General features: G+C 40.4%; 1 protein-coding gene across 8 annotated transcripts in view; it reads left to right on the top strand.

Moving 5' to 3' along the window:
* The window catches only part of ZNF793 (zinc finger protein 793), a 30,634-nt gene extending 5,851 nt beyond the window's left edge, over window positions 1-24,783 (top strand). For 7 of the 8 annotated variants that reach the window (XM_065925938.1, XM_065925940.1, XM_065925937.1 and 4 more), the window contains 4 exons: window positions 3,272-3,317; window positions 14,907-15,036; window positions 15,913-16,008; window positions 19,222-24,783. In XM_065925938.1, coding sequence (XP_065782010.1) covers window positions 3,303-3,317; window positions 14,907-15,036; window positions 15,913-16,008; window positions 19,222-20,201 — 1,221 coding nt within the window. In that variant the 5' untranslated portion in view covers window positions 3,272-3,302 and the 3' untranslated portion in view covers window positions 20,202-24,783. The remainder of the gene's footprint in view (window positions 1-3,271; window positions 3,318-14,906; window positions 15,037-15,912; window positions 16,009-19,221) is intronic. The other variant, XM_065925941.1, reaches the window with a different exon arrangement.
* Window positions 24,784-26,607: the final 1,824 nt, after the last annotated feature.

The raw sequence follows: 26,607 nt of genomic DNA, 5'->3' as shown, positions 1-26,607 counted from the left end.
CTGTTTCACCACAGATAATATACATGCTGCTCTTTCGAAACATCCCACCCTCCCCTTCTCCCACAGAGTTCAAAAGTCTGTTCTGTACTTCTGCGTCTCTTCTTCTGCCCTGCATATAGGGCCATCGTTACCATCTTTCTAAATTCCGTGTATATGTGTTAGTATACTGTAATGTTCTTTATCTTTCTGGCTCATCTCACTCTGTATAATGGGCTCCAGTTTCATCCATCTCATTAGAACTGATTCAAATGAATTCTTTTTAACGGCTGAGTAATATTCCATGGTGTATATGTACCACAGCTTCCTTATCCATTCATCTGCTGATGGGCATCTAGGTTGCTTCCATGTCCTGGCTATTATAAACAGTGCTGCGATGAACATTGGGGTGCACGTGTCTCTTTCAGATCTGGATTCCTCAGTGTGTATGCCCAGAAGTGGTATTGCTGGGTCATATGGTAGTTCTATTTCCAGTTTTTTAAGAAATCTCCACACTGTTTTCCATAGTGGCTGTACTAGTTTGCATTCCCACCAACAGTGTAAGAGGGTTCCCTTTTCTCCACACCCTCTCCAGCATTTATTGCTTGTAGACTTTTGGATAGCAGCCATCCTGACTGGCGTGTAATGGTACCCCATTGTGGTTTTGATTTGCATTTCTCTGATAATGAGTGATGTGGAGCATCTTTTCATGTGTTTGTTAGCCATCTGTATGTCTTCTTTGGAGAAATGTCTGTTTAGTTCTTTGGCCCATTTTTTGATTGGGTCATTTATTTTTCTGGAATTGAGCTTCAGGAGTTGCTTGTATATTTTTGAGATTAATCCTTTGTCTGTTTCCTCATTTGCTATTATTTTCTCCCAATCTGAGGGCTGTCTTTTCACCTTACTTATAGTTTCCTTTGTTGTGCAAAAGCTTTTAATTTTCATTAGGTCCCATTTGTTTATTTTTGCTTTTATTTCCAATATTCTGGGAGGTGGGTCATAGAAGATCTTGCTGTGATTTATGTCAGAGAGTGTTTTGCCTATGTTCTCCTCTAGGAGTTTTATAGTTTCTGGTCTTACGTTTAGATCTTTAATCCATTTTGAGTTTATTTTTGTGTATGGTGTTAGAAAGTGTTCTAGTTTCATTCTTTTACAAGTGGTTGACCAGTTTTCCCAGCACCACTTGTTAAAGAGATTGTCTTTTTTCCATTGTATATCCTTGCCTCCTTTGTCAAAGATAAGGTGTCCATAGGTTCGTGGATTTATCTCTGGGCTTTCTATTCTGTTCCATTGATCTATATTTCTGTCTTTGTGCCAGTACCATACTGTCTTGATGACTGTGGCTTTGTAGTAGAGTCTGAAGTCAGGCAGGTTGATTCCTCCAGTTCCATTCTTCTTTCTCAAGATTACTTTGGCTATTCGAGGTTTTTTGTATTTCCATACAAATTGTGAAATTATTTGTTCTAGTTCTGTGAAAAATACCGTTGGTAGCTTGATAGGGATTGCATTGAATCTATAGATTGCTTTGGGTAGAATAGCCATTTTGACAATATTGATTCTTCCAATCCATGAACATGGTATGTTTCTCCATCTGTTTGTGTCCTCTTTGATTTCTTTCATCAATGTTTTATAGTTTTCTGTGTATAGGTCTTTTGTTTCTTTAGGTAGATATACTCCTAAGTATTTTATTCTTTTTGTTGCAATGGTGAATGGTATTGTTTCCTTAGTTTCTCTTTCTGTTTTTTGATTGTTAGTGTATAGGAATGCAAGGGATTTCTGTGTGTTAATTTTATATCCTGCAACTTTACTCTATTCATTGATTAGCTCTAGTAATTTTCTGGAAGAGTCTTTAGGGTTTTCTATGTAGAGGATCATGTCATCTGCAAACAGCGAGAGTTTCACTTCTTCTTTTCCTAGGTCAGATAGATTTCTAAAGCACTGTCATAGTGAGGGATTCGGGAGTGAGAGATGGAAAAGAAATGGACTGTCAGAAATGTAGTAGAACTGTCAAAACCTGATGAAATTATCCATACATGGTGTGAAAGCTAAGTTGTGGTTTTGTTGATTCTGTGACAGTAAATTATATAAATCATATTGTTTTTTTAAAAAAATCAAGGTGGAAAAGGTCAGATGAGATGTGGGTTGAGTTGAGATGTGGGCAGAACTCTTCAGTTGAGTTTTGCCAAACTGTGGGTAGTTTTCTGTGGTTTAATTTTCTGTCTTGATTAAACATTTAGTCAAAGAAATTAGAAAATACACATGAAAAATGGAGGACATCAGTAGATACAAAAGGAGAAATTAATCAGTTAAAAAAGAAAAAAGGGATAACTGATAAATCTTATTTTTAAAAAAAAAAATGAGTAATATAGATTAAACCACTAGCAAACCTTATCAAGTCAAGAGGAAACTGGGTCTTTCCTAGTGGTTAAGACTGCTTGCTTCCACTGCACGGGGCATAGGTTTGATCCCTGGTCTGGGAACTAAGATCCCACATGCTGCATGAAGCCGCAAAATAAATAAATACATTTTCTAAAAAAATTTAAAAACTGTGAATTATCCCATTGATAATTTTAATATAGTTCTGACATTAGACATTCAAAGAATTTACTTATACTCTTAAACTATGATTTACTTTTTAAAAAGTTATTTAAGCCTTATAGTTATTTCTTTAATTAAACACCTTAATTAAAAGTAACAATTGCTCTCATCTGTTAAAAATGATTTTTTAGGGAATTCCCTGGCAGTCCAGTGATTAGGACTTGGTACTTTCATTGCCTGGGCTCAGTCCCTGGTTAGAGAATGAAGGTCTTGCAAGCCACACAGAATGGTGGGGAAAAAAAAATTTTTTTTTAATGACAACACTTAATAATCTGCTGGATGAATAGCCAAGTTTAGCCTTTCAGTAATTGTTTGCACTACAGTTTAAGTAACCATTAGTTTTATTAATGTTGCACAGTTATTTTACTTTGCTTTGAGTTCCTTTTGTAATATTTCCATAACAAGTATAGAAGCCCCTTTCTCAGAATATATTTGGGGCCAGGTGTTTAAATTTTAAGGAGTTTGTTTTTTAATCCCTTTCAGTTCTTACATGGTAGCAACTTTTGTTTCCTGGAAAGTCTGTTGTGTGTATCCAGATTCTAAGTTGAATGGCACCCTTTTTTCCCTCTACTACAATGATGTAAAGCATGGGTTTTTGTCCAAGATTTTCATAGGGAATTTGCAAGTTCTGAAACAAGCCTGGTCCCTCACAGATCTGTTCTCTTCTCCATTCTCTTCCCCACCCCCATCTTCACAGGCTGCAGATCTTTTCCCAAGAACAACAGAAAATGATCGAGTACCAGGTAAGTGCGACATTAATGAGTCTACTTTCCCTTCTTGGGGAAACTAGAAAATATATGTATTTCAACCACGTATGCTTTGTCATAGGTTGGGTTCTCAGCAAAACACTTGGGGATGGAAATTTGCACACAGAAGGTTTACTAGGGAGGCTCTTAGAACACTTGTAAGTCAGTGAAGGAGGCAAGGTGGGCAGAGGAAGTTGTTGAAGAGGCATCAGCTGATCTTATAAGATGCTCTAGAGCTGGTAGTTGTTGTTGTTTTGTTGCTCAGTTGTGTCTGACTCTTGCCACCCCATGGACTGTGGCCCACCAAGCTCCTCTGTCCATGGGATTTCCCAAGCAAGAATACTGGAGTGAGTTGTAATTTCCTTCTCCAGGGGATCTTCCTGATCCAGAGATCGAACCCATGTCTCCTGCTTGGCAGGAGGGTTCTTTACCATTGAACCACCAGGGATAGTCCTCAATGTTGTCCAGAGTGGAGGCAAGGAAGCCTTTGTATTCTGAAATCAACCAGTCATTGGTTTAGGCTGCCCCAGGAGGGGACATAACATTGATTAGAGTAGCTCCCTTTGGCCAAAGGAAATTCCCAATAGGTTTCACACCTGCAATAGCCAGCTGTCTCCTAGCAGCTGGGAGAAGTACCTTGGTACTGCAGGGAGATTTGGGTGGAACACCACAATCTCTCTGTCCACATAATGACATAACGACCAGATACTTACTACACATACTACTCTCCCCTTTTTGCCCAATTAAACTATCCTAGACATTTTACCATTATACCTAGAACCATGCTTTTTTTTTTAAACAGTGTACGTAATGCTCCATTATATGCATGGAATATTTAACCCATCCTCCATATTATGGACATTCAGGTAGTGTCCAGGTTTGATATTTTAAGCAACGATGCAGGAAACATCCTTCGTTGGAATACAGATTTACAAAGGAGTCCAACGAGAGTCAGTGGACTTCCTGGTAGCCCAGCAAACAGGCAGACACGGCCCATGATTTCCATTGGCCATAAGGAAGAAGCATATTGTTATTTCCAAGAGAAAACTAGCTTTTCAGGGCACTTCTTTTTAAGAGCGACCTTCTTAGGGCAGCACTGCTACTATTGGTGTGGTCCCAGGACATAGGCACCTGCTGGAAGCTTGTTAACATCCAGAGTGGCAAACCCCACCCAGACCTTCTGGATCAGGTTAACTGTGGGTGGGGCCTGAGAATCTTTGTTTAACAAGCTCTGGATGATCCATTTGTGCTTGAAAGTGTGAGAAGCACTGAGAGAGTGAACAGAATTTTTAACAATCACTGACAAATACAGAAGCATGTTTTCAACGGTGGTTCAACTCTTCCCTTGCAGTTGAGTGTTAGCACCACAGCGAAACTCAGTTCTCCAGGTGGCCCAAACCATCATGTCTTAGCTCCCCAGTGATGTAACAATGTTTTCTATCAAAGTTGCAGGAAGTTTGAACTCTGTGCTTTGTGGCCCACATGTAATAGCAGCAAAATGCTCAATTTCAGTTATAAGAAAGTCAAAATACAAATATTTCTTTTGGTGGGGCTGGTGAGGGGGCAGGAAGATTCCTCCAAGTTTATAGAAGTTCTGATTTTGATCCAACGTATCTACATTGAGGAAATGATGAACTGCTCATTATTTGAATTACTGTCATTCCTCTTTAAGTTTCTCTGCTAGTTTTGCAGCAAACAGTTGAACATCTTATCCCCAGCAAGTCTCAGTGTGAGATGTCACCAGTTCCCCCGCCTTCCTCACTGACTTTTGATGGTGAAGGAGATGGTGAAGGTCTCCTTCTCAGCCCCTAAGTTCCTACATTCCCACCTTTTGGAGGCATTTCTCAAGCAAGAGCATCTCTTTCTGGAAATCTATCCATGCCTGCCCCCTTTCCTAGGTCTTTTTCCTTGTCCCTACAACCGATGTCAGTAACTTCAACCCTAGAAACCATTACTGCTTATAACTCAAAAAGTCCTTTCCTTTCTCTACTGATATCCTTCATCTTCTGAATTGATTTCCCTGCTCTTAATGTGTCCACTCCCGCTTCTCATTCTTTCTTGACTCCAAAATCCTCTCTTCCCACTTAACTAAAACCTTTCTGGCCAAGGTCCCAGGTGACCTTGCTGAGGCTAAAATTAGAAGATGCTATTTGATTGTTCTACTGAATTAAGACTGTACCTTTTGCCTCCTCCTTGTGTCTGAAAGGCAGCATCATGTACAGGGTAAGAGCGCAGAACCTGGAACTGAATTGCTGAGTTTGAATCCCCATCCTTACCATCTGTATGACTTTGGCAAGTCCCTGACCTCTCTGCCCCAGTTTTCTTTAATATGGGAATAATGGCACTTACTTCAGAGAGTAGAATTAAATGAGCTAATATGTGTAAAGTGCTTGAAATAGACTATTTGTCCTTATTATGTGTTTGGTTTAATAACTAATTACTATTTTTATAACTAATTACTAAGTTTAGGCCTCCTTCCTTCATGCCAGGGATAGTGCTTCCCTATAGCTTCTGTGGTTTCTCTTTCCATCTTCTTATGTCTTAGACACTGATGTTCCTGTGGGGTTCAGCCTTCTCTGGGGCCTCTGGGGTGCCACTCTTTTTCTTTTTTTTGGCTGCATCGCATGATCTTAGTTCCCTAACCAGAGATTGAAGAGATCACTGCCTTTGGCAGTGAAAGCTCAGAGTCCTAACTGCTGGACCACCAGGGAAGTCCCGGTTTCATCCACTCTTGAGGTGAGTGCTGGTGAGTCTGCTTGTGGCTCCCTCCTCCATATCTAAGCCCAGGCCTCCTCCAAAATCTGTAGACCCCTTTGTCTAACATCGTGCCTGTGTCTGCCTTCAGTTTAATGTGTGCAAAGTTGAATTCTTTCTGTCTCTTCTTCCCTGTTTCTCATCTCAGGAGATGATACCAACCCAATCCCCCAGGCAAGCCCAGACCCTGAGACTTACCCTTGACGTCTCTCTACCTTCCATCTCTCACACTCAGTCACCAAGTCTTCCTGATTTAGGACTTCCCAGGTGGCATCAGTGGTAAATAACCCACCTGCCAATGCAGGAGACCTAAGTCTTGCTGATTTTACAGCCTCAGTGTTTCATCCATCCTTTTCATCCCTGTGTTTGCTGAAAATGGCATGGCCCTTTAGGTGTAAAATTATGTCTCTTCTATTTTTTTCTCTTCTGTTCTATTCCCCCCCATTTTGTTTCATTCCATCCCATCCCATTCCACTCCACTCCATCCTATCCCATCCCATTCCAGTTAGCTCTGTTTGGGGAATACTGATCCAGAGCCTGTCACCCAGAGCTCCGCCCTGTGCTCTAAGATGAAGCCTGATTGCTGCTCACCCACTACCACAGTATTCTGTTCTGGCATCAGTGAGGGTGTCTAATTGGCACCTTCTCTGTTCCACGGCCTTTGTGTGAGTCTTAGGGTCCCATGTGCCAGCTTCCATTGCCTCCATCCTGGTTTTGGTCCTGTCTTCACATCAACGTACACAGGCCACTGCTCAAGTGCCACACTAGCATTCATCAAGGAGACCTGCAGTCTCCTGGGAGTGGAGAGTGGCTGCTCTCAGCCCCTTTCTCTCTGCAGGGCCCTCTCAATGCTTCTTTCCTCTGGCCACTCCCAGCGGTGGCGGGCCGGTGCCACTGCCTCTGTGCAGTGCGCTAGGGCTCTCCACCCCATTAACACCCTCCCTTTTTCTGTCCTTTAGAACTGTTTTCCCTTTCTTAACAGATTTTTAAAATGTTGACTTACAATCTTTTTTCTCATTAAGTAACACAGGTACCTTTATGTGGCACTGTCATATCCCAGGCACAGTTTAAAGGCTTGACACATATTAACTCATTTAAACCTCATACTATAATAACTGAGAGACACATTATTATTGTCTCCATTCAACAGATGAGAAAGCTGAGGCAGAGACGTTAAATAGCTTTCCCAGGGTCATGCATTTAGTGGTGTAGCCTGTATTTGAACTCAGTAAGTCCTGCCCCAAAGTCCATGCTTTTAGCTGATGTGCCCTATTGCCTCTCGTGTCTGTCAGTGACTGTAAAGTTAGACAGCAGTCCACAAAACCACCCTTGCTTCTTTTTGAAAAAAATTAATTGATTAATTCTTGGCTCTGCTGGGTCATCATTGTTGTGCATGGGCTTTCTCTAGTTATAGAGAGCGGGGGCTGCTCTATAGTTGCACAGCACGGGTTTCTCATCATGGTCACTTCTCTTGTTGCAGAGCACAGACTCTAGGGCACGCAAGCTTCAGTAGTTGTGGCACACAGGTCTAGTTGCACTGCAGTATGTAGGATCTTCCCAGACCAGGGCTCAAACCCTTGTACCCTGCATTGGCAGGAGGATTTTTAACCACTGGATGACCAGGGAAGTCCCAAAACCACCCTCATTCTGACAGCATTTGTAAGTTTGGAGGTTTCCAAGACCACCCTTAGTTTTGATAATTTGCTAGAAAGACCCACAGAATGATGTATTCACAGTTAGTGTTCATTACAGCAGAAGTACAAAGATTAAAATCAGCCAAGAAAAGACGCGCTTGGGGCAGAGTCCAGGAGTGTTCCACACACTGAACTTCCATGTGTCCTCTCCCAGTGAGTGTGAACAGTGAGAAATTCTCCCAACTACCACGTGTGATGGTACAGAGTATTGCCAACCAGGAAGCTCAGCTAAGCCTTAGTGTCCAGAGCTGTATTTGGGGTTGGTCAAGTAGACATGATTGCCTGCTAGTGGAGGCTGAACTAATTGATGCCTGTGAGCCAGAGCTTCCCCCAGAAATCATGTTGTTAGAATATCTGGTGTAGCCCAAGGCCCCGGGTAAACCAAGACACTCTTATCTAGGAGGACATTCCAGGGGCTTAGAGATTAACTTCTGGGAACTGAGGTCAGACCTTTCCTTGGGCAAGGTTAAATTCTCTAGGTCACTTCAAGATATATCTTAAGTACTAAAGGAAAGTCTATTTACTCACAAGAGTAGAAGTTTTTTCCCCAAACTAAACAATTCTCCAATTCTGTGCAGACCCTACAAGTTAGGGGCTCAGTCTCACAAGTCTGCCCCCCCCCCCCACCACTTCAGATGCCAACAGCAAATCCCAGGTTATCATCTGAATTTCTGGCCAACTGTAACCACAAAGCTCAGACTGGGACTTCAACCCAGCCAAAACCCAGACTGGGACTTGAATACATTGTCTTTTCATTGAAATCACATATCCGGTCTCAGGACTTAATGAAGCTCAGGTTCTGTATGTCTCATCACAGGAAGAATTCAGTGAGAGACAAAGTGGTAGGTTCAGTTCAGTTCAGTTCAGTCACTCAGTCATGTCCGACTCTTTGAGACCTCATGAACCGCAGCACGCCAGGCCTCCCTGTCCATCACCAACTCCCAGAGTCCACCCAAACCCATGTCCGTTGGGTCGGTGATGCCATCCAACCATCTCATCCTCCATCATCCCCTTCTCCTCCTGCCCTCAATCTTTCCCAGCATCAGGGTCTTTTCAAATGAGTCAGCTCTTCACATCAGGTGGCCAAAGTATTGGAGTTTCAGCTTCAACATCAGTCCCTCCAATGAACACCCAGGACTAATCTCCTTTAGGATGGACTGGTTGGATCTTCTTGCAGTCCAAGGGACTCTCAAGAGTCTTCTCCAACACCACAGTTCAAAAGCATCAATTCTTCAGCACTCAGCTTTCTTCACTGTCCAACTCTCACATCCACACATGACCACTGAAAAAACCATAGCCTTGACTAGACGGACCTTTGTTGGCAAAGTAATGTCTCTGCTTTTTAATATGCTGTCTAGGTTGGTCATAACTTTCCTTCCAAGGAGTAAGCGTCTTTTAATTTCATGGCTGCAATCACCATCTGCAGTGAGTTTGGAGCCCAGAAAAATAAAGTCAGCCACTGTTTCCACTGTTTCCCCATCTATCTGCCATGAAGTGATGGGAGCAAATGCCATGATCTTAGTTTTCTGAATGCTGAGCTTTAAGCCAACTTTTTCACTCTCTTCTTTCACTTTCATCAAGAGGCTCTTTAGTTCTTCTTCACTTTCTGCCATAAGGATGGTGTCATCTGCATATCTGAGGTTATTGATATTTCTCAGAAGTGGATTTATTTACAGAGATACACATTCCATAGAATATGGTCCCTCAAATAAGATGAGAATGGCCCTGAGAGAAACACACACCACAGAGAGAGTGGGGGCCATCTCAGAAGGCAAGAGACACTGAATATGGGGTGGTTAGTATTTATGGACTAGGTAATTTCATAGGCTAATAAGGGAATGCAGAGTTCCAAAGAATAGCAAGGAGAGATAAGAAAGCCTTTTAAAGTGAACAATGCAAAGAAATAGAGGAAAACAGTAGAATGGGAAAGTCTAGAAATCTCTTCAAGAAAATTAGAGATACCGAGGGAACATTTCATGCAAAGATGGGCACAATAAAGGACAGAAATGGTATGGACCTAACAGAAGCAGAAGATATTAAGAAGAGGAGGCAAGAATACACAGAATAACTATACAACAAGGATTTTAATGACCCAGATAACTACAAAGGTGTGATCACTCACCTAGAGCCAGACATCCTGGAGTCTGAAGTCAAGTGGGCCTTAGGAAACATCACTATGAACAAAGCTAGTGGGGGTGATACAACTCTAGCTGAGCTATTTCATATCCTAAAAGATGATACTGTTAAAATGCTGCACTCAATATGCCAGCAAATTTGGAAAACTCAGCAGTGGGCCCAGAACTGGAAAAAGTCAGTTTTCATTCCAATTCCAAAGAAAGGCAGTGCCAAAGAATGTTTAAACTACCACACAATTGCACTCGTTTCATATGCTAGTGAAGTAATGCTCAACATTCTCTAAGCTAGGCTTCAATAGTGTATGAACTGAGAATTTCCAGATGTACAAGCTGGATTTAGAAAAGGCAGAGGAACGAGATCAAATTGCCAACATCCATTGGATCATCAAAAAATCAAGAGAGTTTCAGAAAAACATCTGCTTCATTGACTATGCTAAAACCTTTGACTGTGTGGATCACAACAATTCTTCAAGAAGTGGGAATACCAGACCACCTTACCTGCCTCCTGCGAAACCTATATGCAGGTCAAGAAGCAACAGTTAGAACCAGACATGGAACAATGCACTGGTTCCAAATTGGGAAAGAAGTACATCAAGGCTGTATATTGTCACCCTGCTTATATACAGAGTATATCATGCAAAGTGCTAGGTTGGATGAAGCACAGCTGGAATCACGATTGCCAGGAGAATATCAATAACCTCAGATATTCAGATAACACCACCCTTATGGCAGAAATTGAAGAGGAATTAAAGAGCCTCTTGATGAAGGTGAAAGAACAGAGTGAGAAAGCTGGCTTAAAATTCAACATTCAAAAAACCAAGATCACGGAATCTAGTCCCATCACTTCATGGCAAATAGATGGGGAAACAGTAGAAACAGTGACAGACTTAATTTTCTTGGGCTCCAAACTCACTGCAGATGGTGACTGCAGCCATGAAATTAAAAGATGCTTGCTCCTTGGAAGAAAAGTTATGACAAACCTAGATAGCATATTCAAAAGCAGAGACATTACTTTGCCCAAAAAGGTTCATATAGTCAAAGCTATGGTTTTTCCAGTAGTCATGTGTGGATGTGACAGCTGGACAGTAAAAAAAGGCTGAGTGCTGAAGAATTGATGCCTTCAAACTGTGGTGCTGGAGAAGACTCTTCAGAGACCCTTGGACTGCAAGACCAGTTAATCCTAAAAGAAATCAACCCTGAAAATTCATTGGAAGGACTGATGCTGAAGCTGAAACTCCAATACTTTGGCCACCTGATGTGAAGAGCTGACTCATTTAAAAAGACCCCGATGCTGGCAAAGACTGAAGGCAGAAGGAGAAGGTGATGACAGAGGACGAGATGGTTGGATGGCATCACTGACTCAATGGACATGAGTTTGAGCAAACTCTGGGCAATGGTGAAGGACAGGGAAGCCTGGAGTGCTGCAGTCCATGGGGTTGCAGAGTCGGACATGACTGAGTGACTGAACAATGAGTGGGAGGATTATTCCATCTATTTTGGGGTAGGGTAGGGATTTTCAGAAGTTGGGCTGCCATTTACCTTTTTGGCCTTTTATAGTTGGCCTCGTAACTGTCATGGCACATGTGGGTGTGTCATTTAACATATGCTAATGTATTACAGTGAGCATATAATGAGGCTCAAGGCCCACTGGAAGTTGAATCTTCCACCATCTTGGACCTCATCTGTTCTGACCAATTTTTTTCATAGCCTCCATAACTGTGTCATTCTTTTAAAGGTTGTGCCCTGCCCCCTTCCTTCCTGTTTCACAACCAGTTATAAATTGGGGTCCCTCCCCACTGATAATTTTCTATTACTCACAGAACTCAGGGAAACACTTTACTTACTATTACAGATTTATTTTAAAGGATATTATAAAGGATATAAAGGAACAGTCATTGGGCTTCCCTGGTGGCTCATATGGTAAGGAAACTGCCTGCAGTGCAGGAGACCTGGGTTCAATCTCTGGGTCGGGAAGATCTCCTGGAGAAGGGAATGGTAACCCACTCCAGTATTCTTGCCTGGAGAGAATTCCACGGACAGAGGAGCCTGGCTATCTGCAGTCCATGGGCTTGCAGAATCAGACACGACTGAGTGATTAATACACACGAATGAACAACCAGATAATGGGGTATGTATGGCAAGATACAAAAGGGTCCTGAGCACAGGAGCTTCTGTCTCCAGAGAGTTTGGGGTGCACACCCCAAAACTGGATATGTTGACCAAACTGGAAGCTCTCCAAGGTTTTTATGGAAGTTCCATTATATAGGCATAATTAATTAAATTGTTGGCCTTTGATGATTAGTTTAATCACAAATCCCTTTCCTGTCCTCAGAGGCTGGGGGGTATATGGCTGTAGGTCCCAGCCAACTAATACCTGGTTGATTCCTCTGGTAACCAGACCCCATCCTCAAAGAGTTACATCATTAGTATAAACTTTGATATGATTGACATAGGCTTGTTACTACTAATAAAAGACCTTCCATAAAATAAAAAATAAATAAATAAAAGTAAAAGACCTTCCTATGACTCCTGTTACTCTGGAAGTTTAAAGGGTTTAAGAAGCTCTCTGCCCGGAATCAGGCAAGAAGACCAAATATATATATATTTCTTAATACATCACACTATCACAACAGATGCCTTCTTAGGTTAGTACCAGTGGAGCTCTCTCAGCAGCTGTCTTGTCCCAGGGCACGGGGCTCTTTGAAGAATTTGTTCTCTGTGCCCTAAATCAGAGGACTGAGTGCACGAACATTATCATCTGAGGCTTGCCAGGCTGTGGAGCCTCCTTCCCAAACTATATTCCTCCTCTGGGTCTCTAGCTGAACTCTCCTACCATTGGCCTCTTACTCATTAGTATGCCCTGGGGCTCTGGCCTGAGCGCTCTGCTCATCCTGTCTCCTTGCAGAGAGATCCCATGCCATGAGCTACCATGTCTGTGCTGGCACCTCCTATAGATTTAGCTCTGTTCCTGACCTTGATCTTGACATGGCTTATCTATTCATCCTGCTGTGTGTCAAGTGTCTCCACCTGTGTGTCCCAACACAGCGTGTCCTCTTCACTTTGCTGTTTTTGTCAACTCCAGTTTACCACCACCATCACCCGGTTGCCTTTGAGATACCAGAGTGTCAACCTTAGACCTTCTTCACCCCCCACAACCAGTTAAGGTGCAGGTTCAGCTCTTCCTCACAGTGATCCTTCTCTGTCTCGCTGTTTCTGTCCTACTTAGGAGCATCATCTTCCAACTGCATTAGTGCAGAGTGTCCTTCCTCCTCCCTCCAGGTCACCCATCACATTGCTCTTTCCATCCATTCACCTTCAAACTATCTGTGAATTCTGTATCTCTTGTAGGCTGTATTCCTTTTTTATCCAGTCTAACTGTCTTTGCGTTTTTGGAGCATTTAATCATGTATTAAATAAACCTTCTAGTTGAATATGTTGTTGTTCAGTTGCTAAGTCATATCAGGCTCTGCAGCCCTATGGACTGTAGCCCACCAGGCCCCTCTGTCCATGGGATTCTCCAAGCAAGAATACTGGAATGGGTTGCCATTTACTTCTCCAATAATTTAATATAGTTTAATATAAATGTAATGATTGGTATGGTTGGATTTATATCCATCTTTGGTAATGGGTTCTCTATTTGCCCCATTTGCTTTTGTTCCTGTTTCTTTTCTCTTGCGTGTATGTATTTGTGTGAATTAATGGGATATTTCTTAGAATTCTCTTTGTTTACTTCAGTACACCTCTTTGCACTATGAGGTTAGTGATTACTCTAGGGATACAATGTATGTCCTCATCTTTTCACAGTCTGCTTAGAGTTAGCATTATACCACTGGGCACAGGATGCAGGAAACTCACATGCCTTCTAGAATGTGCTTTCCACACACACCACTTCCTTGATAGATTTCTTATTGTCTTCAGTCCATCATCTCATAACTCACAGGCCTGTGTACCCCCCCTCCCTGTAGCTGAGTAAGTTGCTGCCTTTACACATCACTGTTGCCCCATGCCTTTGTTCGCCCTATGCTGTTCCCTCTGCAAGGAAGGCAGTTTCTCCATCTCTGCAGAGAACACTCAGCTGCACACACATCTCTTACCACTGAAGCCTTACTACACCCTGATAATTTTTTAAAATATTTATTTATTTGGTTGTACTGGGTCTTAGTTGCAGCACGTGGAATCATCTGTCTTCACTATAGCATGTGGGATCTCTAGTTGCAGCATATGGGATCTAGTTGCCTGACCAGGGATTAAACTCAGGTCCTTGCATTGGGAGTTCAGAGTCATTTCCCTGGACCACCAGGGAAGTCCTGGACCCTGATAATTTTAGTGGACAGTTCACTTCTCTGCATGCTAGAAGCCAGATACCCTGCTGTTACATCCCTTACCATCTCACCCTGATGGCCTTACATATTGCTTTCCCTGCCAGGCTGTGAGCTCCTTGAGGTCAGGAGTCATCCATGACTGTGTCCTCAGCGACCAGGACTGTGTCAGACACACAGTCTTCAGTCAGTATGTGTTGACCCAAAGTATAAATGACAGTGGCTTCCAATCCCACCATATAGAGCCCAAAGCCAGGAATAGAAAAGGTAAAAAAGATAAATTATCATAATAAGCTCTGAACTGGGACTTACCTGGTGGTCCAGCGGATAGGAATCCACCTGCCAATGCAGGGGACATGGGTTCAATTCCTGGTTTGGGAAGATCCCACATGCCTCAGGGCAACTAAGCCCATGTGCCACAACTACTGTAGTCTGCTTGCCCTATGCCCATACTCCACAACAAGAGAAGCCCCTACAATGAAAAGCCCAAGCACTGCATCAAAGAGCAGCTCCTGCTTGCTGCAACTAGAGAAAGCCCACGTGCTGCAAGGAAGACCCAGCACAGCCAAAAAATTAAGTAAGTAATTAAAAAATAAGCTCTAACCTATGAACTTTATAGAAAATCAGGACCATCCACCCCTGTCTGCATTTTCCCCACGTGACCCAATGTCATTTCATCTTCAGCAGAGACCTGTGTCATTCAAGGACGTGGTAGTGGGCTTCACACAAGAGGAGTGGCATGGGCTTAATCCTGCACAGAGGGCCCTGTACCGGGATGTGATGCTGGAGACCTACAGCAACCTCGTCTCAGTGGGTAAGAACAGTTCTGCCGCACAATCTATATCATGCTTGAATAACCACCTTTCTTCTTTCAGTTGCTAAAAGTAACTGAAGTACCAGGACTTCCCTGGTGGTCCAGTGGCTGAGACTCTGAGCCACAGAGGGGCCAGGTTCATTCCCTGGTCAGGGAACTAGATCCCACATGCAGCAACTAAGACTTGGTGCACTCAAATAAATAAATTATTTAATATTTTTTAAAAAGTAACTGAAGTGCCGAATATTTTCTATGTGCCAGACACTTTTAGCCACTTTGTTTATTATTTCTTTTAATATTTGTTTACTTGGCTGGGTCAGGTCTCAGTTGTGGCACATGGGATCATCGTGTCATGTGGGACTCAGTAGTTGGGGTGCACGGCTCCAGAGTGCATGAGCTTCAGTAGTTGCAATGCGCAGATTTAGTTTCTCCGCGGCATATGAGATTTTAGTTCTCTGACCAGGGGTCAAACCCATGAACCACCAGGGAAGTCCCTGGCCACTTGAAAAATATTAACTTGTGTAACCTTCGTAAGTGCTTTACAAGGTAGGTACTGTTAGTACCACTCTTTTACAATTTTGGGAACTGAGGCAGACAGGTGAAGTCACTTGCCCAGTGTCACCCACCTAGTACATAGCAGAGCCAAAGTGGGATTTGAATGCCAGCAGTCTGGCTGCACAGTTTGTATTCTTAACCCTTATACTGTGTTGCCTCAGCAAGTGTGGCTTGAGTTTCAGTGGTCCTGGATGACTGAGTTCCAGACAAGGTGAGTGTATAGTCTCCTCCCAAGTACAATGTCTGTTGTGCAGCCTTTAATGTTGCCTGAGTGAAGATCACGGAGCTCAGCCCAAGGCCTGGATCATTTCTCTGGAACAGGTTATGAAGGCACCAAACCATATGTGATCCTCCGGCTGGAGCAGGAAGAAGCACCCTGGATTTGTGAGGCAGCATGCTCAGGCTGCCAGGGCCGGGGTAAGTATGATCAATCCAGCCAAAGACGTACTATGGGAGGCTGGCAGCTTTAGAATTTTGTTCAGGTTCCAGCTCTTCAAAGCCTTAGAGCTTTGAAGCAGCTGGAGACATTTCTCTGAGAGCTTTAGCCTTCTTGGTGACCCCTCAGGCTCCATGCATCCCACTCCATGTGCTTGCTCCATCTCCCTTTCTCCAGAATCCTTGATCTCTCTCTCTCTTTTGAGGTTATCAGTACATTTCTCCTTCACATTCAGGGATTCTTGTAAATAAGCTTCTGTGAATCTTCTGTTCTTGCTGGTCCCTTTCTAACCTCTACTCTAACAGTATTGGGGTAAAAGGCCCCAGACCTGCCTGCCATACTCACAGTCTCACTTCCCATCCTTTCTGAATCCCTTAAGTTATCCCTGAGTCCCTTAATTTCCTTAAGTCACAGAGGAGGAAGCAGTGAATCCCAGGAAGTGACCAGGAACAGTTGGGTAGTGAAGAAGGCTGAGGTTAGCTTGTCTTAACCCCTGCTATTTAATATTCAGAATAACTGCCCCTCTCCCATCAGCTCTATAAAATATCTCAACAATACTCCCTGGTACTCTGAGTGTTGGTAGCCTCCTCTTTAGGATGCCTCTGGACTTCTGCTTCTTCAATGAAGTCATGAGTTTAGCATGAAGAGTCAGTGCCATCTGTTTCCAGATCACTTTATGCCATTTATCCTTGGTGTTGTAATCACATAGTTGAATTAAATATTAGATAAAACCTTCAAACATTCAAGTCATTTTCATGCTTCTCCCAAAATAATGTCTTTAAGATTACCACTATCCAGCTTTCACTGGTTGTAGTAGTGACCAAAACAGCATTAGAATTCCTGGCCAACACTCAGTGTGTGCTCACTTTGTGCCAGGTCTTTTCTCAATCCTTTACATACGTCAACTCATTAAGTCCTTACAACACTTTGTGAGGTGTTTATTACTAGCCTTTATTATCCCATTTACAAATGAGGAAGCATCACAGAAAAGTTAAGAAACTTGTCTAAGAACATATAACAAAGTAAGGGACCAAATGAGGATTTAAACTCAGGTGGTCAGGCTCTAGAACTAGTATTTTTTTTTTTTTTGGCCATGCCACATGGTATGTAGGATCTTAGTTCCCTGACCAGGGATTGAACCTGTGCCCACTGCAGTGGAAGCTTGGAGTCTTAACCACTGGACTGCTGGGGAAGTCCCTAGAACCAGTATTCTTAACCATCACACTCTGGTGCCCTCTGAGGTGTATTTTGCTTCATGAAATTGCTCATCAACCTTCCTGAAACCATTGTAACCTGGCTATCAACTTTTTCTTTCCCATCTTTCAAGAATTTTATATAATTGTAAAAAAGTTATCCAGTCAACCCTCCTTTCTAAGTGTTCTATATCCTCTCATATTAATACCCTGGTTGCAATCTAACCTTTTCCTTCCAAGGGACTGCTCTATTCTCTGTCTTCTAGACTTGATTCTCTTCTCAATGGTGTAACTCCCTTAAAGAGTTCATCCATTCTGAAACCATAAGATGCTCACAACTAGCCTCTTTGCCATTTTACCAACTTTTATCCCGCTTGTACCACCTAGGCTCTCCTGCCCACCATTTTACCAGTCTGTGGATCATCTCCATAGTTGTAGCCACTCATCCCTGTTTTTTGGGGGACAGAAACTGAAGTCATCCTCTTTTCTACTTGCTACCTCCCCTCCACCCCACATGCACACAAGTGCATGCATATACCTACCTCAGCTTACTTCTCATTCCAGTGTTTTGCTACCATGAACTCATTTTGAGTCTTCTAATTGTTCTGTGCATATGTGCTAGTTCTGTTGTTTTTCCTTTGAAAAATGACTTTAAATCTTCCTGTCTACTTTTCATTTTCCACTGACTTCTCCTAAAATTGAGCCCAAATTATCTCATGCCTGAACGTCTTTAAGTCAGGAATTCTTAAGCATTTTTGTGCCACAGAGCTCTTAAGCATTCTGGTGAAGCCTAATAGATTCCTTTTTTATGTATGTAAAAAAAAATCCTTAGGATGACATGAAAAACAAATTACTAAAATACAGTAATTAACTGAAATAAAGTTGGAAAATGCAATGTCAAAATATTAATGATATTAGTGGATAATAGTAGATATACTTCCTTATTAATACATTAAATAGTGAGATGTAACATCAGGTCAAGTAATTGTCATGACCTCAAAATAGAGATGATTGTAAACACATTTTGAGAAATCTTTGACAGCTATAATGTGACATGAAAATATCTTATTCACAAAGTTACAGGAACTAATACTAGTGTGTCTTGGTGTTCACATTCATAATCAAGGGAAATGCTCAATTGTAGTTAGAACTTAGTGAAAATAAAGCTGTAATTTTTTTCCCCTATCCAAATTCACAGCTCCCCAGATTTCTGTATACCAAGTTAAGAACTCCTGCTTTAAACTCTAGTTAGTTTGGTTAATTCCTTCTTTTATCTAGTTCATCTTAGAGCCCTGGCCACTTATATTATGTCTAACTAGCTCAACATGATAAGCTCTCTGACTGCTGTATCAATGCTTGTCAAATCATAATATGATAAGCATTGGCAGTTTGTTAAAATGCAGAATCTGATTCTGTAGGTATAGGGGCGGGGCCCAAGATTCCGCATATCTGTCACAATATCAGTTCCCAGGTGAGACTGATGCTGACCACTGAGAACCATGCACTGGTAACAAAGTGCTATATGATATTTAAACCTCTTTCCTCTGTAACAGGGGTCAGCAAACTTTAGCCTATAGGTTAGCCACCAAATTTTGTGAATAAATTTTTTATTGGAACACGGGTGTACTCTTATATTTACATACTGTGTTCTCGCCATACAGTAGAAAAGTTAAGTAATTGTGACCAAGACCATATGGCCCACAAAGCCTAAAATATTTACTCTCTGATTCTTTAAGAACATGTTTGCCAACTACTGCTCTATAATATCTTCTCTTCTTTAAAATTATTCCTATCTTCTATGACATGGTCCATTCCATTCGTGCCAGTTTCTTAATCTTCTATTCTCATATGACACTTCCCTGCATTGGTGCCTTTAGTTATGATTTATGCCCTCTATTCATATACTGTGCACCCTTAAAATTTTTAGGGCATTTCCCAAATAGTTTTATTCCAGATCATAATCACAGATTAATAAGGAAAATTTTCCTATACTTTCTCCAGAAAACATTTGGCAAGTTAACATCCACAGGAAAAGGCGGCAAGGCACACTTTTGAGGCAAGGTCCATTCATCAGCAGGAAGACGTTCCCCAAGGAAAGAAGCCATGCATGTAATAAGTGTGGAAAAATATCACATCTGAGCACTGACCTTTTTCCTTCAATTCAAAACTCCAGTAACTGGGACTCTTGTGGAAAGAGTGTGAACAATAATTTAGACTTAAATGGTTTTAAGAAAAACTACTCAAAAAAACAAGATGAGTGCTATGGATATGGAAAACTGTTACAACATACAAAGCATGATAAAAGACCAAATGAAGAAAAATTCTGGGAATGCAGTCACTGTGAAAAAGCTTTCAGCCATAGCCCAGCACTTATGTATAAACCGCCAGCAACCAATTCTCTTGTGTACAAACGTAAGAGGGTTCCACCTACAGAGAAACCCCACGTCTGTACTGAATGTGGAAAAGCCTTCTGCTACAAGTCTGAATTCATTAGGCATCAAAGAAGTCACACTGGGGAGAAGCCGTATGGATGTACTGACTGTGGAAAAGCCTTTTCACATAAGTCAACCCTTATTAAGCACCAGAGAATACACACTGGTATTAGACCCTTTGAATGTTTTTTTTGTGGGAAAGCCTTCACCCAGAAGTCACACCGCAGAGAACATCAGAGGACACATACAGGAGAGAGACCCTTTGTGTGTAATGAATGTGGGAAGTCCTTTGGTGAGAAGTCATACCTCAATGTACATCAAAAAATACACACAGGAGAAAGACCCTATGGTTGTAGAGAATGTGGAAAATCTTTCAGTCAAAAGTCATGCCTCAATAAACATTGGAGAACTCATACAGGAGAAAAGCCCTATGGATGCAATGAATGTGGCAAAGCATTCTATCAGAAGCCAAACCTTAGTAGACATCAGAAAATTCATGCTAGGAAGAATACTTATAGGAATGACCTAAAAATAGTAGGAAAGCCTTGAGCAAGATATCCTATTTCATTATATGTGGAGGAATTCATCCTTAGGAAAAATCTCATATTTAATGAATTTTGACCAGGTGTTTCATCATAAGGCAAGTCATATTCCAGTTGTGACAGAAAATTTTATACAAAAGATTATAGAAAATACTCTATATTTAAAACATAAACATGATCACTTTGGCTTATGAAAGTTTAAAATATATTAAATGGAATGATTAAAGAACACAAAATATATGTGAAGAAAATTAAAAGTATATTTTGATATGTCCCACAGTGATCCACATAATAAGCACTATTTATATTTTAGAATTATAAATGTGAATTTAAGTTGAATATCAAGCACATATTTAGAATGCCATTCACCAAACTTTTTCACTCTAAATATCACCATTGTCTTTTGGTGTCTTTCCATACATGTGTGTGTGCTCAGTTTTGTCCAACTCTTTGTGACTCCATGGACTGTAACCCACCAGACTCTATCCATGGAATTTTCCAGGCAAGAATACTGGAGTGGGTTGCCATTTCTTCCTCCAGGGGATCTTCCCAATCCAGGGATTGAACACACATCTCCTGAATTGGCAGGCTTATTCTTTACCACTGAGCCACCTGAGAAACCCTTTAACAATACAAGCAGCAAAAATAATAATAATAATAGCATGACCAGCTATTTTTTTTTAAAGCTTTAACATATTAAGCCAGTATATTTTCTCTGTTTTTTTGTAATACATGTAAATGGCCATAACATTTGTTGTTGGTCCCTTTTCTGAATAATAATGTTTTTAATGTCTTTTCTTAAATTAGCCAGAACTTTAAATGTTTTTAACTTTAAAAAGGCACTTATTTTGCCTTTATTATTTTAATATGTAAATATATTATTAAATAAGTAAACATTATTTGTTTTGCCTTTTTTAATGTTAAAGACAAAGCTAAGGAATAGTTTTACAACTTAACACTCAGTGAACAAAATGATGACTCAGCATATTCATTACTTAATAGAAAGTAGTGTTGGCACTAGTGGTAAAGAATCTGCCTGCCAATGCAGGGGATGTAAGAGGCGAGGGTCTGATTCTTCGGTCAGGAAGATCCTCTGGAGGAGTGCACAGCAACCTGTTCTAGTATTCTTGCCTGGATTTGGACAGAGGCTACAGTCCCTAGGGTTGCAGAGTCGGACATGACTAAAGCAACTTAGCACATGCACACAGAAAATAGTGTGGCCCTGATATGTTGTGCACTATTCCTGTTTTCTTAGTCTTGCTTAAAATACCTTGCAGCAAATTAGTAGGAGAAACACTGTTTATGAGTCTTATAATTCAGAAATATTTCATGCACAGACCAATGAAGGAGAATTCTTTTTTTTTCCCTCCAAATTAATTCAGCAACATTGATTTTTTTTTCTTCCCTATAAATTTCCCTGTTAGTGTCCTGGATGCTGAAATCCAGTTTTTTCATCATTCCGATTCAAATGCATCTCTGAGCTGCCATGTCATTTATATAAGAAAACAGATGGTCACATTGTTCAAGATTTGTCTCCCTGTAAGAATGCCTAATCTAGAATGAAAAAGAAAACATAATCAAAGATAAAGATGTATTTAAAAGAATTGATAAGGGGAGTTCCCCAGTGGGCCAGTGGTTAGGACTCCACCCTTTCACTGTCAAGGGCCCAGGTTCAATCCCTGGTCGAGGAACTAAGATTCCACAAGTTGGAAGGCATGGCAAGGAAAAAAAAAGAATAGTAAGATATTTCATGCAACTGTAGATCAACATATTTTTGAAACAGGAAGTAGATGCTATTCTAGCAAAATGCAAGCTATGAAAATTTGCGATACATAGTGGAAAACTTGATGGAACAATTACCATTGGAGAATCTGGAAAAGTGATGAAAGGTTCATGATTGAAAAATGCTCCAGGCCTAGATGATTTCATGATTCATTCTATCTAACTTTTAAAGAAAGAGTAATTCCAGTGTTAGTTAAAATATTTCATCCTATAGACTATGCTCCCCAATTTCTTTTATGAAACCAGAACAAGTTTTAACACCAAAACCAAATAAAGGTAGTTGGAAAACAGGAAACTCCAGACCATCCTTACTCCTGAATATAGGAACAAAAACTATAATGAGAATAATAGAAAACAGAATTTACTGGTGCACCTAAACAGCAATATATTATAATGACCAAGGAAAAGTCATCATGATATGAAGAGCCAATACAATAGTAATAGGAAACATATCAATAAAATTAACTTAGGAGAGAAGATGCTATCAATAGTTGCTGATAAGGCATTTAATGAAATTTATAAACATTTATAATCTAATAAAATATAAATTAAATTATAAGAGATGATAACTACCTAGAGTTTCTTTACCAAAACCCTATATATATGTTATGCTGAAGCCATTTTTTAAAATCAAGAATTTAATAGTTTAATAGATGTCCACTGTCATCTATTTTTACTAAAGATTATCTTGGAAGTTCCAGTGAAGGAGAGAAGAAAGAAAATTGAATAATTGTTATGAATAAGGTTAAAAAAAGGGTAAAACTGTTTCCTTTTGCTGATGAAGGGATTGTATATCAATAAGTTGAGAGACTTATGATTTTTTTGAGTTAAAAAGGTAATTTTCTAAGAAGACAGAGTATAGAAATCAAGAGATTTTCTCCATAAACATCTTATAATTTGTATGTGCTTCTTTTGGAATTACATTAAGTACACTGATTTTTCTTTTCCCCCCTGCAGCTTATGGGATTTCAGTTCTCTGACCAGGATTTGAATTCCGGCCATGGCAGTGAAAGCATTGAATCCTTAGCATTAGACCACCAAGGAACTCCCTTTTTTAAAAAAACTTATGTGAAATGATCTTAAATTCCATATGGAAGAATAAATGCCTGAGAATCTAGACAAGTATAAAAGAGAAAATTTCATGCCAATGCCAGAATATAAGATGAAGTCATTCTAAGCAAATTAATATAGTATTGGCAAAAGAACAGATAAATACATCAATGGAACAGAATAGCAAATACTGAATAGACTGCAGTGTATATGATTTTTATCACATATGGAAAGGGTACAGTTTCAAACCATAGGGGAAAGGAACTGTTTATCTAAAAAAAAAAAAAAAAAAATTCTGGCACAACTGACTTTTAATCAGGAAGGAAGTAAAGTTGAACTAATAGCACAAACCATATGAAAAAAACTCCAGATTAACTTAAGATTTAAAATTTTTAAATAACAATAAAATTCTTGAAATAAAAGGAGACTACATGTACAATCTAGAAACTGGGGGAGATTAACTTTACCAACACAGGACTCTCAAGAATTGTTAAATGAATATTTGACTACATGAAAAGCTCAATCTTTTGCACAGCAAAAGATGCCATCAACAGCCAATAAACAATGACTTGGGGGAAAAATATTTGCAGAGTCAGAGAAAAAGTGCTCTTCATATTGACAAGAAAAAATAGCCCAGTAACAAAACATGGCAAAGAATATAGTTGAGAGAAGAACAAATCCAAGTGACTTATGGGCTTATCAAAAAATGTTTAGCCTTAGTAATTGCTGGGGAATGCAGACTAAAGTTATGAGGTAACGATATACAATCAGGCTGGCAAGAAAAAGCAGGAATGCTTTTTGCTGTCAGAAACAAAGAATGAACTTAGCCACTGCTGGTGGAAACATAAATTCTTACAGCTCTTTTGAGAAGCAATCTGACGTCTATTATAACTGAAAGTACATCTATTGTAAGTGAAAGTACTCACTTTAGGGGATCTTCTCTTAGAAATAAAACCCCAATATATAAAGGACATCCACATTTATTGCGATGCTGTTCCTAGTGGCAAAAAACACTGGAATCAAAATAAATGCTGGAAATTGGAAGAGGGAAGGAGATAGGGATATCAGAAGAGGGAAGGAACTATAGTATGTTCACTCCATAGGATGTATATATAACCATTAAGGTGTACAGGTTAAAACTATGCTAGTGAACTTGAATGAAACTCCACAATGTTTTCTTGAGTGAAAAAAGCAAGATAAAAATGTGTGTAAAACATGACTGTTTTGTAAATCAGTTACAAAATGCTTCTAGGTGTCTATGAGTGATAAAATTGTATCATATGTTTGTGTAATATTTCATATGCATGGAGAAAAGTATAGAAGAGTATGCATTGTGTTGGGGGGAGGTGGGTGATGTAGGTGGGTAATGGGAGATTTAGGGAAAAAAAGCCCAGAAGAAAAAATATGTAAATATCTGAACCACATATGATATGTCCAATGTATGATTAAGAAATTTGAAGGGTTAGTAGAACTTTCATTTGTGGAGATATTTGTGGTATATTGTTAAGTTTAAAAGAGAAAATTTCAGAATAATGTATATGAATCTATTTTTTTAATTAAAAACCTATATGTGTATATATGCATGCATGTGTTTATATGAACAAAGAAAAGTGTGGAGGGATATAAAACAAGGTGTTAATTAACATTGATTACCCTGGTGGGGAACAGAAATAGTTGTTTAATTTATATACCTTTGTATTAAAGGTTTGACTTGTTACAAACATATTTAACTTTTGTAATTTGAAAAGCAAAATAAAGGGGGAAGAAGTGTTTTGAAATATATGAAGCCTGGGAAATGCTTTCATTTTTTGACAATATGGCACCCTGGCCTGGTCTATTATCTTTCCCCTAATTCAGTCTTTGGGATATCACCAGAGTAAAAGAAAACATTTAGATCTAAAGAGCAAAAGGCAATACTTCGAGAAATCCCTCAAGTAGAGAGATTTTTTTTGGTTTTATTTTGAAATAATTTGACTTTCAAAAAAATTGCAAAATAGTTCCCAAATAGTCTTCACTCAGCTTCCCCCAATGTTAACACTTTATATAATCATAATACAATGATCAAAACCAGGAAATTAACATAGATATACCATTATAAGCCCTTCCCACTGATGTTTTTCATCAAGTCCAAGATCCAGTTCAGATCCCACATTGCCTGTTGTTTCTCTTCAGTTTCCTCCAGTCTATGATAGTTCCTCAGTCTTTTGTTTTTCATGACTTAGACACTTTTGAACAACACTGGCCAGTTATTTTGTAGACTATCCCTCCATTTGGGTTTGATTCAGTGGGTTATGCATTAATATTACAGAAGAGATGCATCTTCAGTTCATTATATCAGCACATGATGGTGATAAATCTTACTGGTGATATTAACCTTGGTCAAGGTGCTCACTGTCAGATTTCCCTACTCTAAAGCTACTATTTCTGCCTTTGTAGTTAATATCTAGGGCAAGATACTTGTAGATAATTTGTTTTTATTGTTTTTTATTTTTATTTTCGGCTGTGTTGGGTCTTCATTGCTGTGCCCAGGCTTTCTCTAGTTGCAGCAAGTGGGGACTGCCTTCTAGTTGCGGTGTGAGGGCTTCTCATTGCAGTGGCTTCTCTTGTTGCGGAGCACAGGCTCTAGCGCACAGACTCAGTAGTTGTGGCGCACAGTCTCAGTTGCTCTGAGCCATGTGGGATCCTCCTGGACCAAAGATCGAACCCACGTCCCCTCCATTGGCAGGCGGATTCTTAACCACTAGACCACCAGAGAAGTTCGATAATTAAAAAAAGAAACTACACATTAGCCCTGAGAAGGGCAAGGTAACTCACTCCAGTATTCTTGCCTAGAGAATCCCATGGACAGAGGAGCCTGGCAGGCTACAGTTCATAGGGTTGCACACGGCTGGAGTCAGACACTACTGAAGTAACTCAGCACGTGTGCATACATTAGCCCCAGAGATTATGTTTGACTAGCTCTGACAGAGGCTTTGAGCATCTTCAGTAATTCTGATGGTCAGACAAGGGTGGACCTCTGATATGGATCATGCTCCTAATTATTAGCTCTGATACAAAGCACCTTCATCACAGTACAGATAATAATGAGAAACAATTATGACATTTGTTAACCCTGGTCTCTAGACAACTAATACACCTAAGTGTTTTAGTTATCTAGTGCTACCTAACAAATTATCACAAATTTGGTAGCTTAAACGAACCCACATTTGTTTTCTCACAGTTTCTGTGAGTCCATATGATAGGGGAAGCACACACTGAAACTGCCCACCCTGGCCAGGCACCATAGTAACCATTTGCTTGAGTTGTTTTACGACAGGAAGTCCTGGTAGGGAACATGGAACTAAGAAACCACCACCAACCGGAAGAGTTCAGGAAAGGTCAAAAGGAAAAAGGAGACACCACATGTCCAACCACCTCCCAGAATCCTTCTTTTAAGGTATAGTTCGGGCGAGGTAGAAAAGGAAAAATGACCTCAACAGAAGTAGGTTACCTTTATTCAGGCAAGGAGGGGCGACAGTCGGCCTAACGACCAGGCTGAGCACCCAGAGGGATCAGGGAGGCTTCATATTTATAGGGAGGTT

Source organism: Muntiacus reevesi, chromosome 2 (genome assembly GCF_963930625.1).
Source record: "Muntiacus reevesi chromosome 2, mMunRee1.1, whole genome shotgun sequence".
Taxonomy (NCBI): domain Eukaryota; kingdom Metazoa; phylum Chordata; class Mammalia; order Artiodactyla; family Cervidae; genus Muntiacus; species Muntiacus reevesi.
This window is presented reverse-complemented; position numbering and strand designations above follow the sequence as displayed.